The sequence below is a fragment of the Aspergillus lentulus genome (assembly GCF_001445615.1).
Source record: "Aspergillus lentulus DNA, contig: Alt04, strain: IFM 54703, whole genome shotgun sequence".
NCBI lineage: Eukaryota > Fungi > Ascomycota > Eurotiomycetes > Eurotiales > Aspergillaceae > Aspergillus > Aspergillus lentulus.
In genome coordinates, this window is record NW_028322122.1 from 2,760,827 (window position 1) to 2,777,662 (window position 16,836).

The 16,836-nt window shown below is 46.8% G+C and overlaps 6 protein-coding genes across 6 annotated transcripts; 5 read left to right on the forward strand and 1 right to left on the reverse strand.

Annotated features, from left to right (window-relative positions):
• Positions 1–1,352: 1,352 nt before the first annotated feature.
• Positions 1,353–1,958, forward strand: ALT_2198 (mitochondrial 54S ribosomal protein mL58; the record flags this gene model as incomplete). Its single annotated transcript, XM_033562972.1, has 1 exon — positions 1,353–1,958. The coding sequence occupies one exon, from the start codon at positions 1,353–1,355 to the stop codon at positions 1,956–1,958; it is 606 nt and encodes a 201-aa protein (XP_033418863.1).
• Positions 1,959–2,375: 417 nt separating this feature from the next.
• On the forward strand, positions 2,376–4,249 carry ALT_2199 (M20 family dipeptidase; the record flags this gene model as incomplete). The annotated part of the gene is made up of 5 exons (XM_033562973.1): positions 2,376–2,587; positions 2,659–2,690; positions 2,745–2,812; positions 2,871–3,988; positions 4,063–4,249. 5 exons carry the CDS (start codon positions 2,376–2,378, stop codon positions 4,247–4,249), a joined length of 1,617 nt encoding a protein of 538 aa, XP_033418864.1.
• Positions 4,250–4,865: 616 nt separating this feature from the next.
• ALT_2200 (DNA repair protein SMC6) lies at positions 4,866–9,013 on the forward strand (the record flags this gene model as incomplete). The annotated part of the gene is made up of 14 exons (XM_089599278.1): positions 4,866–4,952; positions 5,005–5,405; positions 5,461–5,996; positions 6,040–6,260; positions 6,315–6,871; positions 6,927–7,020; positions 7,114–7,379; positions 7,440–8,096; positions 8,147–8,249; positions 8,303–8,490; positions 8,543–8,656; positions 8,710–8,758; positions 8,814–8,911; positions 8,971–9,013. The coding sequence occupies 14 exons, from the start codon at positions 4,866–4,868 to the stop codon at positions 9,011–9,013; spliced, it is 3,414 nt and encodes a 1,137-aa protein (XP_089456424.1).
• Positions 9,014–10,038: 1,025 nt separating this feature from the next.
• Positions 10,039–11,745, forward strand: dhh1 (DExD/H-box ATP-dependent RNA helicase DHH1; the record flags this gene model as incomplete). The annotated part of the gene is made up of 4 exons (XM_033562975.1): positions 10,039–10,082; positions 10,151–10,223; positions 10,283–10,879; positions 10,936–11,745. The coding sequence occupies 4 exons, from the start codon at positions 10,039–10,041 to the stop codon at positions 11,743–11,745; spliced, it is 1,524 nt and encodes a 507-aa protein (XP_033418866.1).
• A 1,460-nt stretch (positions 11,746–13,205) lies between these two features.
• On the forward strand, positions 13,206–14,632 carry ALT_2202 (putative mitochondrial tricarboxylate transporter (Ctp); the record flags this gene model as incomplete). Its single annotated transcript, XM_089599279.1, has 8 exons — positions 13,206–13,238; positions 13,293–13,374; positions 13,481–13,612; positions 13,689–13,836; positions 13,933–14,190; positions 14,274–14,309; positions 14,367–14,516; positions 14,575–14,632. 8 exons carry the CDS (start codon positions 13,206–13,208, stop codon positions 14,630–14,632), a joined length of 897 nt encoding a protein of 298 aa, XP_089456425.1.
• Positions 14,633–14,817: 185 nt separating this feature from the next.
• ALT_2203 (putative mitochondrial translation release factor (RF-1)) lies at positions 14,818–16,223 on the reverse strand (the record flags this gene model as incomplete). The annotated part of the gene is made up of 3 exons (XM_089599280.1): positions 14,818–15,819; positions 15,944–16,053; positions 16,124–16,223. 3 exons carry the CDS (start codon positions 16,221–16,223, stop codon positions 14,818–14,820), a joined length of 1,212 nt encoding a protein of 403 aa, XP_089456426.1.
• Positions 16,224–16,836: the final 613 nt, after the last annotated feature.

Here is a 16,836-nt window from a genome sequence, read left to right on the forward strand (position 1 = left end):
ATGGAAACATAAACATTCGTTAAAAGGTAATATTGCGATAAAATTATTTAAGCAGTCAGATACGGATAGATCAGAAGAAATGCTCGAGGTAGGCCATTGTACGGTAGCATATATCAGTTGGTAATAAGTCGTGGTGAAGGCGGAGAGAATGAATGTACAACTTTAGGCTTCTCGATGGCATAGATAAAGGGATGGATGGATGCGTCTAGAGCTTTCAGTGGAAATGCCAAGTACTTAGAAAAGAGGTAAGGTACGGAGTACTCCGTATTCATAACATCTTACCTTACCTACCTTACCTAGGTACCTTACGTACCTTGGACATAGGTAACACAATAATGAATAGAGACAGTATGCACTTAGTGCCAGCAAATACACCTATCAACTTTAGGGTTTTGTTTCTGATGAGTGCTGGAACTGGGGATTTCATCAAGCACCTTCTATACTGCGTAGCTAGCACGTTATTTAATTAGAATTACCTTAACAACCCATAAAATTCCTGCTGGTTTTACACTGGTTTTAGAGTCATATGGAGAACTTTACGTGGCACAGAGTACTCCTTACAGGTAACACAAGGTAACTGCCCAGCAAAGGTAGGTACATTACAACCAGAGATTGAGGTAGCTCCGTAGATACGTCTCACCAATAATCCTCATACGGAAATCCTAAAGACACTGGGGCAGGCCTGCATAGCCTGCCTATGATATAGTGGCAGTGTTTTTTCTCTACCTACCTTACCGGGGTGTTTACAACACCTTAGGTACACAGATACCCTAGCTCTCTTCACGCACAAACACAATATGGACTGTCGAGGCCCTTTATATAGATATGATATATATTACCCATAGGCCGGAGACAGGACTTGAGGGGACATTTTTTAAACTCCTAGATACCTCATCTACTTGCACCTGGGACTGTCGTAAGGTACCTGTAGGTGAATGAATACTTCTAGGTAGGTATGTATTATTAATATGCCATGCCTTGAACGTACCAGAGCAGGTACCGACCGGCTTCGTTTTACTGTATAATACCCAGCCAGGGCTACCTCCAATTATTCCGCTGTCACGGGACCTTCAATAATTCGGAAAAATGTTGGCATTTCATCTTAAACCGAACTTTGAGATTCCGTCCTTTCGTAACTGGTCTAGGTTGGGTGCACGGAAACTCATTTAAACATTTACTTGAGAGGCAGTATGTCCATTGATGTTCAATTCAAGCTCATCCTTTACTCGATTATTGTCTCCCGCTAATAATTGATTGTATTCCAGGTTTCCCGCACCAGGGTTCAAATTTAATCGCCATTTGCCTGTATCACTTAGATACTGGGAATCATTCCCAAGCATCCAATCCACACAATGGCAACTTTCAGTGCTGTTTCAAAGAGGCCGTTCATAACATTGCCATTTCTAATACCCTCCTGCGAGCCGGTGGCTCTGGAGTTGCGCCGAAATCAGTCTTCATACAGACGTACGAAACAACGTCTTCGCGTTAAGCCGGATGCCTCTTTCGGCTTCTCTTCGGATCAATCTCAGGATCACATTATCTTCAATCCTCCTTCGAGCGCTCCGTCTGTCTTTCATACACCGACAAAATTTCTTCCCCCCGATGATGCTCGGAAAACCCTCCGCACCGACGTGTCAATGAAAAGTGATCAGAATCCCGAAGATCTTCCTCCTGTATTCAATTCGCCAACAGAGAAAAAGTATCACCTCACTCCGTCTGATATAGAGGAAATCCGCAAACTCAGACTCAGCGACCCTATGACTTGGAGCAGGTGGAAGTTAGCCAAGCGATTTGACTGTTCTCCGATGTTCATCGGTATGGTCTGCGAAGCCAGTCCTCAGAAGAAGGAAATTCAGAGACAGGTCTTGGAGGCTGTCCAGTCGAGATGGGGTTTGAAAAGACGGATGGCCAGAGAAGATCGTCAATTGCGGAAAGAATCCTGGGGCAAGGATGAATGAATATTGAACAGTACAAATTCTATACTGTATACAAAGACTAATTATGTCCCTACTTTCTTTAATCCCCTCACTGTGCCTTTTCCATCAATCCTGATGTGTTCGTGCTGTATTATAAGCATAGGTAGCATGGTGCTGTATCACAATTTACCATATATTGATGTATTCATAATACGGCTATAGTTATTCAAGCTTTCCAATTATTTTCAAATGGAATAGAAAGTGAAATAACCGAGTTAATCCGCTCTGTCTGTTCAATTCGAAGTGCGGTTCGCCTAGTCGCGGCAGGAGGGAAAAACGCTCGCGTGTGAGCGAAGATATCTCAATTCTCGGCTCCACGTTTAGGTAACAGTTCTCCAATAATCATCCAATAATGATTCATCCGACAAACCATAGGTGATTCCTACTGTAGCCGCCCAAATGCCCCTCCCCCTCCGTCGCATTGCAACGTCCCTGACAGACCAAACTCTTCATAAGCTCTACAAAGGCTATCCTCAATCTGTTATCAAAAGAGAGTGCTGGGGATCACGACTTATCTGTCCAAAAACGAACCGTACATACGCTCACCGGTCCTTTTACGGAAACATTAGTGACCAAAAAATGGCGCCACAACTGGAACCATTTTTCAAGCAGTACGTTTGTACTCCTTGGAATTTTTGTGGAATATTTCATTGACTGACATCCAAAATGTGAATTGTTTTAGGGTTGATGAATTGTCAACCTCTTTTATCGACCGTATGGCCCTTTGGCTGTTTGATTCCCACTTGACACATACTAACTAAAGCCAAGGGTTGCGAAAGGCTGTCGCGATTCCATCTATTTCTGCGCATGATGAGAACAGGAAGGATGTCTTCAGGGTAAGCAGTGCAAGAGCCGCTTCTAGAGACGGACTGATGACGTGTTCAATCTTAAAAGATGGCGCATTTCCTTGCCTCCGAACTAGAGGCACTTGGAGCCGAAGTTGAACAAAGACCCTTGGGTAAACAACCAGGCAAAGAGCATCTTGACCTTCCCCCCGTTGTCATCGCTCGGTATGGCAACGATAAAAACAAGCGGACGATCTTAGTCTATGGTCACTATGATGTGCAGCCTGCCCTCAAAGAAGATGGCTGGGCTACTGAGCCTTTTGAATTGACTGTAGACGATCAAGGGAGAATGTTCGGCCGTGGAAGTACAGATGACAAAGGTCCTGTTTTAGGTTGGCTGAATGTCATTGAAGCCCACCAAAAAGCCGGTGTTGAGCTGCCTGTCAACCTTCTCTGTTGCTTCGAGGGTATGGAGGAGTATGGCTCAGAAGGTTTGGAGGAGTTCATTCAATCCGAAAGCAAGAAGTTTTTCAAGGACGCAGACGCTGTTTGCATCTCGGACAACTACTGGCTCGGAACTGAGAAGCCCTGCCTGACATACGGTTTGCGGGGTTGTAACTATTACTCTGTCAGCATCTCAGGTCCCGCGCAAGACCTACACAGTGGTGTTTTTGGTGGTTCTACCCATGAGCCGATGACGGATATGGTGAACATCTTGTCAAAACTTGTTGACCCTAAGGGCAACATTTTGATTCCTGGCATTATGGACCTCGTTGCGCCCCTCACCGAAGAGGAAAACTCATTGTACGGCAATATCAGCTATACGATGGACAATCTCCACGAGTCGCTAGGTAGTAAGACGAATATTCATGCAACAAAAGAGAGAACACTCATGGCAAGATGGAGGTACCCATCCCTATCTATCCATGGCATCGAGGGCGCATTCTCCGCTCCTGGCGCCAAAACCGTTATACCAGCGAAGGTTATCGGGAAGTTTTCCATTCGAACCGTTCCAAATATGGAAAGTGACGATGTGAACAAGCTTGTGTTCGACTACATCAAGGCGGAGTTTACCAAGCTGAATAGCAAAAATACTCTGGACGTGTGGCTTCAGCATGATGGAAAGTGGTGGGTTGCTAGCCCCAAACACTGGAACTTCACCGCTGCAAGCAAGGCTGTTAAGCAGGTCTTCGGTGTAGAACCTGATATGACTCGTGAAGGCGGCAGGTACGTACACTATTCGAGATTACCTTCCAGAGTTGACTACTTACATCGCGATACATCGGCTAATATCGACATAGCATTCCTGTTACTCTAAGTTTTGAACAAGCAACAGGAAAGAATGTATTACTCCTACCGATGGGTAGCTCAACCGACGCTGCCCACTCGGTCAATGAGAAACTGGACAAGAAGAATTACATCGAAGGTACCAAATTACTTGGTGCTTATCTGCACTACGTTGCGGAGGAGCCCGTCGGCGAACTCTAGGATGGTGGTTATCCAACTCCGCGCTGAGGACCACACTCGTTGGTGGTGTAATGCAATGTATTCCTGGGTAATATTGCCTCTTCTACGGTTGCCATCTTGTTCTACTGCGGACGCAATGTGATCTTTCAAAGATTGAATTACAATTCTGGGTCCTGTTCAACACTCCAGCAATACAGGCGCATCTCAGCTGTCTTAGTTTTCTCAGCGTAGGAGAACATTCAAGAATCTGGGAGTCAATCTTCCTCTTATTCACGAGTTGTCCATTGCAAACCCCTATTTGAAGCTAAACTCTCCGTAACAGGGAAATCAGACCGCCAATCAATGTGGGAAGGATTTCATTGTTCTAGTAGAATGTAGTCTTCCGCTTGCCCCATGTCACTTGACCCGATGGAGATAAATTTCGGACTTAAGAATGCAGTTAACAAGACACGCGACGACGCGACTCAGCAATAGATGCTAATAATTGTACTGAGCTCCATTTTATCTCACTTTGGGTATTTCTTAGCGCACAGCCGTGTCCCCTTTTCGCAAATACTCTGCAAGCAGGGAGACGTGACGTATCGCTAGACCAGCATGATTGAAATTTCATGACTAAAAACATAACCGCTCCTTGACGATGGCATCTGCGAAGCGCTTACAGGCGTCCCAGGACCCTGAAAGCTTCAATTATGAAGGCGGCGGCACGTCTCTGACGTCCACTTCGGTACGACTATCAATACATATTATGCATTCAGCAACTTAACGTGATTATACAGCGCAAACGTATTCGTAGGTCTGAAACGTCACGGTCGGACGAAGACAACGAATCAAGCGATGCTGAGACAAGGAGTTCTTGTTCCATCACTGAGGCTCTGGATGATGACGAGGATGAACTAGAGCTGCGTGCTACACAAGCAATTCAAGAAAAATACTCTTTCGCCAATGAAGAACCGAATATCCCTGCTGAGCACGGCATCCTCGAGCGCGTCGAATGTTACAATTTCATGTGTCACGATCACTTTCGAGTCGAATTGGGCCCGTTGATAAATTTCATCGTGGGCAAGAACGGTAGTGGGAAGAGCGCTGTTCTCACTGCCATAACTCTCTGCTTGGGTGGTAAAGCTTCTGCGACCAACCGTGGTCAGAGTCTGAAAAGCTTCATCAAAGAAGGGAAAGAGTAAGTCGCATCTTGCAATATAAACGCAGGTTTCTAACCATGTTTCCCGCTAAAGAAGTGCAACTATCATCGTGCGACTGAAGAACCAGGGTGATGGAGCCTATATGCCTGATGACTACGGAAAGTCAATCATAATAGAACGTCACTTCTCAAAAAATGGCACGAGTGGATTCAAGATCAAATCTGAAAATGGGCGTATAATTTCCACTAAGAAGGCGGAGCTCGACTCAATCATTGACTATTTCACACTCCAATTTGATAACCCCATGAACGTCCTCTCACAAGACATGGCTCGCCAATTTCTCAGCACGTCCAGTCCTGCCGATAAGTATAGGTTTTTTGTGAAGGGCGTTCAGCTGGAGCAACTGGACCAAGACTACAGGCTTATCGAAGAATCTGCCGATCAGATTGAAGAGAAGTTGAGAAACAGAGAGCAAGACATCAGGATCTTAAGAGATCTAAAAGATACAGCTGATCGCAGATTGGAAAAATCAGATCAGCAGGAATCTCTCAGAAGTCGCATTAGGAACGTTCGAAGCCAAGTGGCCTGGGCTCAGGTTGAGGAGCAGGAAAAGGCAAGTCACATAGCCTGTAGGCTAAGTATTCCTATGTCTAACAAATAACTAGTTGAGAGACTCCTTGGAGGGCGAGCTCGCGCGGACAGATGGAGAGATAGCAACGATTGAGGCTCAATTGAGCGTATTTGACGTCAATATACAGGACACAGAGCGTGAAGGTGCGGCTGCAGCGGAGTTCCTCAACCAAGCTACTTCCAGGCTCGATCAAGCCAAGAGCGAAAGAAATGAAATAAAAACCAAGCTGGAAGAACAATTAAGCGAACGCCATGACCTGCAGGTATCTTCACGATCTTACGCCTGACATTTCTCAGCTTCTGATCGTCTTGCGCAGGCCGAACAACGTCAAATCAAGGAATACCTCAGAACCACAGAGACAAGGATTCGCGAAGCTCAGAATCAGATTGCTGACGAAAATCGGCGCCTGGCAGATCTTAGTGGCGGGAGTTATTCTCGAAAAGAGGAACAAGTCCAACAAGCAAAGACCGAGGCCGCTGAGATTCGGAGACAGTGCGAAGAGCACCAGCAGAGTGCTCGCCAGCTATACCAAGAAGCCGAAGAAGCCGAGATTGCAGTCAAATCAGCTGCCGCTCCTATAGACAAAATGAAGGCTGAGGTCGACCAGGCAGAGTCCAACTTACGCAATCTCAGCAGGGAAGGAATCAGACGTACAGGCTTTCATGAAAGGATGCCAGCACTCCTTAAAGAGGTAGAAATTGAACGGTCCTTCTCCAGGAAACCTGTGGGCCCCATTGGAACTTACGTGAGCTTGTTGAAACCAGAGTGGTCTTCTATATTGGAGAACGCCCTTGGTACCACATTGAACAGCTTCATAGTGACCTCTAAGCGAGATATGAACATTCTTTCACACATTATGGAGAGGGTTGGCTGGTAAGCGATTCCGGAGCTCCGTGCCAGGTGGGTTTGACTAAACTCTTATATTCAGCGTGTGTCCTATATTCATAGGAAGTGATGGCCATATTGATACGTCAGAACATGAGCCGGAACCTCACTACGATACAGCCCTGCGGGTTCTTCAAGTGAGTTGGCGAGTTTCACCGTTAATCTTCTTTCCTTCTCCTGAGTTCCAGTTCTGAAATTAAAGCGTCTGTTGCCTAACTCTTGAGGTTTAGATCGACAATGACCTGGTTCGGCGACAGTTGATTATAAATCACGGCATAGAGCAGATGCTCTTGATTGAAAGACTGGAAGATGCCTCGTCTGTGCTCTTTGATGGGCAGCGCCCCAAAAATGTGAAGCGATGCTACTGTATTGATCGGACAGATCGGCGCCGAGGAATTCATCTTTCCTACAGTCGAACAGGAGATCCCAGCCAGGCACCAGTCCAAGCCTATAATGGGAGTCCACGGATGAAATCCGATTTAGAATCACAGATCAGGTACTTATTTGAATAACGATTTAGGGACTCACCACGAGCGCTAATATTTGATGTCCACAGAATTCAGCGCGATGTAGTAGCAGGCCTTAGACGCGAACTAAGCAATCAGGAACAGCAATTGCGCTCTGCTCGATCTCGCCTAGAGAGCTGTAAGCAAGCTATTGAGAGACATAAGCGAAGATCAAAAGAATTACAAGTTCTGTTGCAGAGGCAAGAAGATCAAGTGGAAGAGCTCACTGACGCGCTTGAAAGAGAGACTGTCGAGGATGGACATCTGGATGTGCTACGAACAACTCTTCAAGAGGCCGATGCAGAGAAACGCCTAAACGAAGGGTCTTTGAGGGACAGCGTGGATGCTATGGATGCCATGATGAGGAAATTGAAGGCGACCAAGCAAGAGCTTTCCGCAAAAGATGCCGAAATCTCGACATTGCAGGAAGAGCTCCGGGTTGCTCAGGGAGAGGAGCACTTGGTGCAAGACAAGCGCCGGAAGATCATTGGTCTTAAAAATACAGCAATTGAGCGAGTCAATGACATCAAGCTCAACAGAACAAGGATTCAACAAGAAAAGGACCGTGTTGCCGCACGTGTCGTCGAATATGAGGAGAAGGCCAGTCTAGTTTCACCACGTGTTGCGATTGATGAAGGCGAATCTGCGAACACTCTGTCTAAGAAGCTTGAGAGACTCCACGGTGATCTTCAACGCTCAAATCAACAGTCAGTATAAGACCAGAGTTTTCTTGACTGTCCTATTGACGGAGTACTAGACTCGGGGGATCCCGTGATGAAATTGCTGCTGAAGTGGAAAGGGCTACTGCGGCCTATCAACGAGCGATGAAGCAAATTGAGGAATTTAAACTGCTAGCTGACGTAGGATGATTACATACAAGGCGAACTTGTCCCTTTGCTAACCGTTTGTCCAGGTTCTCAAAGCAACTCTGAGGCATCGTAAAGCTCGTTGGCTCATCTTCAGGTCGCACATCTCGTCTCGTGCCAAAGCTCAATTTACATACCTCTTGAGCGAAAGAAGCTTTCGCGGTCGACTTTTGACTGATCATAATGGCAAGCTCCTCGATTTGCAGGCAGGTGATGTTGAGTACCGTCGAGCATGGTCACTGGATCTGACGAGTTGCCTAGGTCGAGCCTGACATAACAAAGGATAGTGCGGGTCGTGGTGCGAAGACTTTGTCCGGTGGCGAGAAATCATTCTCGCAAGTTTGTCTCTTGTTGGCGCTCTGGGAGGCCATGGGATCCCCAGTCCGTTGCCTGGATGAATTGTAAGTCAGCGCTGTGCTGTATATTTCTCATTGACTGATTGGTATTTTGACAGTGACGTATATATGGATCATATCAACAGGAAAATGGCGATTGATATGCTCGTGAGTTCTCTTGCAAAGCAACCTGTACTGAATTTGCTTTAACGGTTCATGGCAGATGCTCGCTGCCCGGCGGTCCATTGGGCGACAATTCATACTTATAACACCGGGTTCTAGAGCTGAAATCACCCTGGCACCGGATGTTCGAGTGAAAGAGTACGTCAGCATACGGAAAAATAGTGTTGTGTTGTGTTGTGACTAATGATCATGTGTAGGTTGGCAGAGCCAGAACGTGGCCAGACGAGGCTTCTATTTTGAACAGGATCAGATGCCTGATTTACAGGTTCCTCCCTCGTTTGTTTCGACGAATAAGTGGTCTGTCTCGATTCCTGGTTTCATCGTCTTTCCGAGCGCCAACTTAGATATACCCTGCTGAATAGAAATCGATTCAAGATAAAGGGAAATGCCCAGCAAAGTGAACTCGAAGGAATTTCAGTAGCATTAAATTACGTAGGTCGATCATCCCTGGTTATTGTAGCTTAAATGTGCAAAATGCATAAGAGACGGCCCCTTTGTGCCCTTTGCGCTCTTCGAAAGCGAACAGTCATTTCCAGATCGTAATAGATAGTGACTCGAGCAGTGAGTAGGCATGTACTGGGCTAGTTACATTGACTGCTCAGTAAGGTCGGGTAGTGGACCCTTCGAAGGCGGCAAGGGCCCTACTCATCACCTACTGGTCAGTGGTCATCGCACCATCTCCATTATTATTCACTTACCTGTACGACTCTACTCACTCAAGAAGTTTTCCCTCCACATACAACACCTTGCATTACTGCAGTGACTTCTTCTTATAACCATCTAAAATCTACTGACTCAAGTCCTATTGTCTGTGGGCTTCTAATCTCGATCTCCCACTATCCAATCGACCACCGCACGCCTGTCTTCTTCAACTTTCCATACTTTCGACAATCTTCATCCATCCCGGAAGACCTTGAGCTTCCAAGCCTCGTTCCTATCATCGGTTCGCTTGCGAGTGGTCTCTCTGGAGCAGATTCGGACAAACTTAGACTTATAACCTCGCTAACTGGAACCGTACTCGCCTTGTATTGATTGAACAGGAACGCAGACTTTTTGCTCTGATACCAGTCTTACCTCTAAATCTCTGGGAGCTGCTCAGGATTCGAAACCACAACTTCGAGGACTTCCTATCCCGGTTCTCCAATCAATCATTCTTCCAATCTCCGTTGCAACAACACTGTCTTATTCCTGGAATAACTTGGCCTACCATTTTTCTCTAGACTTGGAGAAATTTGACATTCTTTTTTTCCTACTTCTGGCTCATCATGGCAGACGCTCTTGCAAATCAACTCAACAATACAAGCTTAGGGTATGTTCACGTTACCAAGTGGCAGCTGTCCTCAGTTCGGGATAACTCAACTCTTACACCCTCTACAGGGAAGCAAACTCGGAAATGAGGTGGAAAGAACAATTGAATATGCCTGCGAAAGACGCAAGACCGCAGACTGAGGTTTGTGGCCTAATAATGGTGTCACTCTTGCATGTGCATCGTGTCTGACCGAGTTGTAGGATGTGACCGCCACTAAAGGTCTTGAATTTGAAGACTTTTATATCAAACGAGAGCTTATGATGGGCATATTTGAGGCGGGGTTTGAGAAACCTTCTCCAATTCAAGAAGAGACAATACCAGTCGCTCTTACAGGCCGCGATATTCTGGCTCGCGCAAAGAACGGCACCGGCAAGACAGCAGCTTTCGTTATCCCTACTCTGGAACGCATCAATCCTAAGAGCACAAAGACTCAAGCACTCATCCTTGTACCAACAAGAGAGCTTGCACTCCAAACATCCCAAGTTTGCAAGACTCTTGGAAAGCATCTGGGGATCAACGTCATGGTCACTACCGGAGGGACGGGTTTGATGGATGATATCATAAGACTGAACGACGCTGTGCACATTCTCGTGGGGACTCCAGGAAGAGTATTGGACTTGGCGAGCAAAGGCGTTGCGGATCTTTCGGAGTGTCCTACATTCGTCATGGATGAAGCTGACAAGTTGCTGTCCCCTGAATTTACACCCGTCATTGAGCAGCTCTTATCGTTTCACCCAAAGGACAGACAGGTGATGCTCTTCAGTGCCACCTTTCCGTTGATTGTCAAATCATTCAAGGTAAGGCGAGACTATTTTTGTTCGTTTCGAGCTGTCCACTGATAAGCTTCATAAAGGATAAACATATGCGCAATCCTTATGAGATTAACCTTATGGATGAACTCACTCTACGAGGAATCACCCAATACTACGCTTTTGTGGAGGAAAAACAGAAGGTCCACTGCCTGAACACCCTATTCTCAAAGCTTCAAATAAACCAGTCGATCATTTTCTGCAACTCCACCAACCGAGTTGAACTTCTTGCGAAGAAGATTACAGAGTTGGGCTACTCTTGCTTCTACTCGCACGCTCGAATGCTCCAGCAACACAGAAATCGAGTTTTCCACGACTTCCGCAATGGTGTGTGTCGCAACCTCGTCTGCTCCGATTTGCTCACTCGAGGTATCGATATTCAAGCTGTGAATGTTGTCATAAACTTCGACTTTCCGAAGAATGCGGAAACATACCTTCACCGGATCGGTCGATCTGGTCGTTTCGGACACTTGGGTCTTGCCATCAATCTCATAAATTGGGATGACCGCTTCAATTTGTACAAGATCGAGCAGGAACTGGGAACGGAAATACAGCCCATTCCCCAGAATATTGACAAGAAGCTATATGTCTATGATTCTCCAGAGACAATTCCTCGTCCTATCTCCAATCCATCACAGCCACGTCAAATAATCAATACTCCGGCAAATACGAGCACTGCAGACCGCCGCCATCATAATCATCCAAATAGTGGGCAATACCAGTTCAATCGAGGCCGGGGTTCATACCGTGGACGGGGGCAGGGTCAGCGCCGGAGCGCACAAACCGAAACCAACAAGTTCGGTCACCCTCAGGGCCATCACAGTGGCAAGACTTCAACAGCGCCGGTGTCATGATTTCGCTGCTGTTATCTCTCACTTGCTTGGAATAATGACCTGAATGTCTACGGTCGGTTCGCTCCCTTTTGCTTGCACTCGACCAATGAGAGACCCTCCCGCAGTTTGGGGCCTCCTGTCCTTCTTCCACTTCATTTGCTTGGCTCTGGCGATCTATTTATTCCCTCTGATTTACTGCGCGCACATCTTGCCGTTCTCTCCTCTTTTACCTTGAGAAGCGGGTTTTTCGAATTGTCTGTACGGTTTGCACTACTTCATTGTAGTGTATGTGGCTTTTTCTTTAGCCGCTACCTTCACTGCATCATTTGAGCTCGTTATTTGCTTGATCCGGTGCCAGTTATGCCGGGTTTCTCGAGTTCTTTTTCTTTTAACTTGTACATACCTTCCATTGTTTCAAAGCAACGGGTTGGCGTTTCAGGGTGTTCTTCGATCGGTGTCACTCTTCGGCGTTCACAGGTGTCTTTCTGCAAGGCACTGGTGCATTATCGGCTTATCTTTGGCTTCGACTTGTCAACTGAACCAGAATTACGGCTGCATACCTCAGCTTCTGACAGCGTCTGACAGCTTCTGACGGGCCAGTTGTGTTTCAGTCCTTTCATGTCCGTCTTGGCTTCGAGGCTGCACTTTTGTGATCTCAGACTCCTACCTGGCTACGTACATCTGATGGGGTTTGGGAGTTTTTGTCTGATTACTTTTCGGATTCCATCTTCTCATTCTCCATTCTCACTAAGTTACCTGTGTCCTGGGCTTATCCGGCGAGCATGAAAGCTAGGACATATGGGCAATGAGGGCTCTTGAGTCTGCTCACCCTGGCTCGGCATACCAAAACTTCCATCAATCTTACGTCAAGGTGGAGGGAGTTGCGCCATTAATTTGTCTTCCGTCCTTGCCGCATTGTGCGAAGCGACGCAGAAATCAGATACTGGTAAGGAATCCAAGGAGCGAGGGTTGGGTCTGCATGATTCAGATGTTACAGGGTTCGGTTCATCTCTGATGAGAGTATGTTATAATCAAAGAGTGAAAGGAGAAAAACGCACATACCGACGCTCCCGACATACAAAAATAAAAAAAGGAACAAAAAAAACAAAAAAGGAAGAGGAGAACTTGGGTGGAAGGAAAATGGGGAGAAAATTTAGAAAAACGCTGGCAGAGGAGTTCTGGATGGTACCAACCCCTTCTAGGTATATGATAGCCTTAGCATTGGTAGCATCTAGTAAAATGTAAATGTTTCCCTCTGTCAAAGCTCTCGAACACTTCTCATGTATATTGGCTAGGAGACCTACCCGTGATAAAGGTTTCTCATAAATAACTTGTGGAGACTAAGTCACCCCATAGATACTGGAGAAGGCTATTTTGCGTTTGGTGCATATGTTGCATCCCGTATCCCTAATACCGGCTCTCCCTAACTACAGCAATAAAATTTATTGCTTACGGGCGTCGACCAGAGTTCGCATTTGAAAATGGCTACTGCGGAAAAAGATTCCAAGTCCAAGGTCAGTAATTTCAAAGTTATTCCCGGTTTCGCGCAATCACTGACTTCATTATAGCCCAGCAGCCTGCGGTCTATCATAGCGGGCTCTTCCGCGGGAGCGGTTGAGATTGGCAAGTTCACTGTCACTGGAATCGCCTGTTACTTGAAAATACCCCTGCTGACTCCATAGCAGCGATAACTTATCCAGCGGAGTGTCAGACTATCTTATCTTTTATGATATGTCAGGCTAATCAAATTGTGCAGTCGCGAAGACACGATCGCAGCTCAATCGCAGGCTCCCCGATGCCAAAAAGCTCCCATGGCCACCGTTTGGAAAACAATGGTATGCCGGATGCACGACTTTGATCATAGGGAATTCTCTTAAGGCTGGCATCCGTAAGTTCCATCTGGTAGTGCTGCGCTACCATTGTCCAAGCTTTTTGATAGAGACTCACGCTAGAATATTCGTAAGGCTTCGTTGCCTTCGACACCTTCAAATCTCTACTTCAGGATGAAAATGGCAATATTTCCGGACCAAGGACCGTGATTGCCGGCTTCGGGGCTGGAGTCACAGAGTCTTTATTAGCAGTGACTCCATTCGAAAGCATCAAGACACAGTTGTTCGTTGTCCCTCACAATACCCTACCCCATCCCCCAACTATTTGGGTCACAAACTGTTACCAGGGTGCGCCGTGCAACTGACGCACGGGAAACAGAATTGACGATAGAAAATCCCCAAATCCTCGTATGCGTGGATTCCTGCACGGCAGTAAGATCATCTTTCAGGAAAGAGGTCTTCGGGGCTTTTTTCAAGGCTTCGTTCCTACAACAGCGAGACAGGCGGCCAACTCGGCGACCAGATTCTCAAGCTACACAATGTTGAAGCAGTTGGCTCAGGGCTACGTCGCACCCGGCGAGAAGCTGGGAACTGCCAGTACATTCGCTCTTGGTGGGATAGCGGGCCTTATTACAGTGTACGTAAGCCTTCGTAGCCGGAGGACGACATTGTGAGCTGTGTCCATCGCTAGTCGATATGCTAATATTACCTTCCACGCAGCTATGTGACGCAGCCTCTTGACACTGTCAAAACCAGGTGAGCCTTTAAGAACTTGAAATTTGCGCCTATAGATTGGTACTTACCCCTGAGCAGAATGCAATCGCTCGAGGCTAGTAAAAATTACAAAAATAGCTTCGTTTGCGCCGCGCGAATTTTCAAAGACGAAGGCTTGCTTACGTTCTGGTCAGGGGCTGTACCACGTCTAGCAAGATTGATCATGAGTGGAGGAATCGTGTTCACAATGTTCGTTGGATTAAGTCATTCTCGTCCACACTTTCGGGTGCTAACTCATTACAATCAGGTATGAGAAGACAATGGAGGCTCTCGACTCTATCGATCCTGAGAGAAAATACATATGACGCCGGAGCACTATATGAAGTAGTGGATGCTTTAGTTGTATATATGTCGAAGCGGAGTCAGCGGGTTCAAGGTTGGCAGATTGAAGTGAACTTTGTTTCACCGCACCGATGGCCAATACCTAACAGTTAGTTGAGGATGATCGTGCAGGCTAATATCAATCTCGGCACCAATGTGAAGGACAACTTTACTCCCCGACGGCATTTATCGAATCTTCTGCAGATATTGCTGCTATCTCCCGATCAGCCAGCCAAGTTCTGACACTATCCATTATAGTCTCAAGACTTTCGCCGCCATCAAGGACATTGTCCAGATTGTGCACTGTAATGCCGCTACGGTGGTCAGTGCAACGACTCTGTCCATAATTGTATGTGCGGATTTTGTCACCACGACCCATCCGAGCGACGCCTCCAAGAACACCTCTTCTTAACTCAACAAGTTCCTGCTCACGAGCTTCTTGTCTAGCCTCGGCCAATTTTGCTCGTAGCACCTGCCATGCCTTTTTCCGGTTCGCATGCTGAGACCGGGAATCCTGCATTGAAACGACAATTCCAGTGGGTATATGAGTCAACCGGATGGCTGACTCGGTTTTGTTTACATGCTGACCTCCGGCTCCGCTCGCGCGCATCTTCTCGGTGCGAACTTCCTGCGGATCAACATAGTAGTCACTGTTTGGGTCGTCGAAATTTAAAGCACTGTCCATACTGGCCCCTGCCTCTGGGAAGCTGGGAAGAACCATCACGCTGACCGCACTTGTATGGGTACGTCCCTTAGTCTCCGTGGCCGGCACTCTCTGCACCCTATGGACCCCAGACTCAGTCCTCAAAAGATCATACGCTCCGTCTGCGTCAATCTCTACGACTGCTTCGCTCAGGCGATCATCCGAAGGCCCGTCTTGCACATCCAGCTTGATCACATTGGACCGTAGGCCACGTCGAGTACAAAACGCAGTGTACATCCTCAAAAGCTCGAAAGCAAAAAGGCCAGCTTCGTCTCCACCTGCGCCGGGGCGAATTTCCAGTAGGCAGGGAAGATCTGCAAAGGGGTGGCGAGGAACAAGGGAGTTTTTCAGGGTCTTTGATATGGCTGGCAAAGTACGGTCGCTACTTTTTACGTCTTCAAGAGCAAGAGATCTTAGCTCGTCGTCGGTCTCTGGATCTTCAATCAAGGATCTGAGTTCCGATAGGGACTGAGATCAGAATAATCATGTTAGTCAAGATTCAAGAGAAAAAGCAAATCTTTCATTTTCGACTTGCCTCGTGCGCGCGATCCCATTCCTGCAACGCTTGCGCGATCGATGCAAGTTCGCCCACTCGCTTCGCAATCTTCGCGTCAAACGAGTCCGTCAATTGGGCGGAAAGCCTGGTATGTTCAGTCGCCAAGGAGCGGGCCCGGGTTAGTAACGCCGGTGAGAGATGAGAACCTGATAGAAAGATTAGCCCATATGTATGCAGGAGACCCTTCGCTTTACGCAGCAGTCAAAGTATCCCTACTCGTGTTCAAGTTTCGCTGTTGTGAGATGGCCCTATGGCTCAATGTGGTCCGAGCAGATCGTGCAAGACATCGAGAGCATATCCATGAGAAGCCAATCATTGTGAGTTGAATATGAGAGAAAGAGCGGTATGAAAGAAAGAAGCCCAATCTCAATGCTTTGCGCGCGTTATGTAGCGCGGGCTAGGTGATGGAACTATGGCCGATTAAAGTGGCTCGATTAAAACACCTGCTTTTGGAGACCAGGTAGTAAGCGCCCCTTCAATCACACTGCTTCTGGGCTGCAACCCTTATACACTGATTAAGTAGGGAGCTCCCGCCTTCAAATTCGCGGATTTCTGGATGTGCATTTTGAACTTATTCATCCGCCGGTTTCATCACGTGAGTATATTACAATTTCAATACAGTATTCTGTAATGGGTCTGTAAAGGCCAGACTGGAGGTTAAGCATATTCTAGATGGAATATCTACGAAACTTGGTCGAATTGTATATAAAGAATGCCTCACTATGTAACTCGCCTAGCGACCTCTTTCAAGGTCTTGTTGCTGTGTTGTTGTCCTTCAGATTTTTCATAGTTCAAGCCATCTACCTGACTTATTCACAGCTCGCACTTTGAATCAGGTTGTGCTGCTGAGAAGTGAATCCTATTATGCGCTGTTTGTCTGAGACTCGTGTGATACCATAGGTCTCAACGATATCTTATGGGTTGAACTG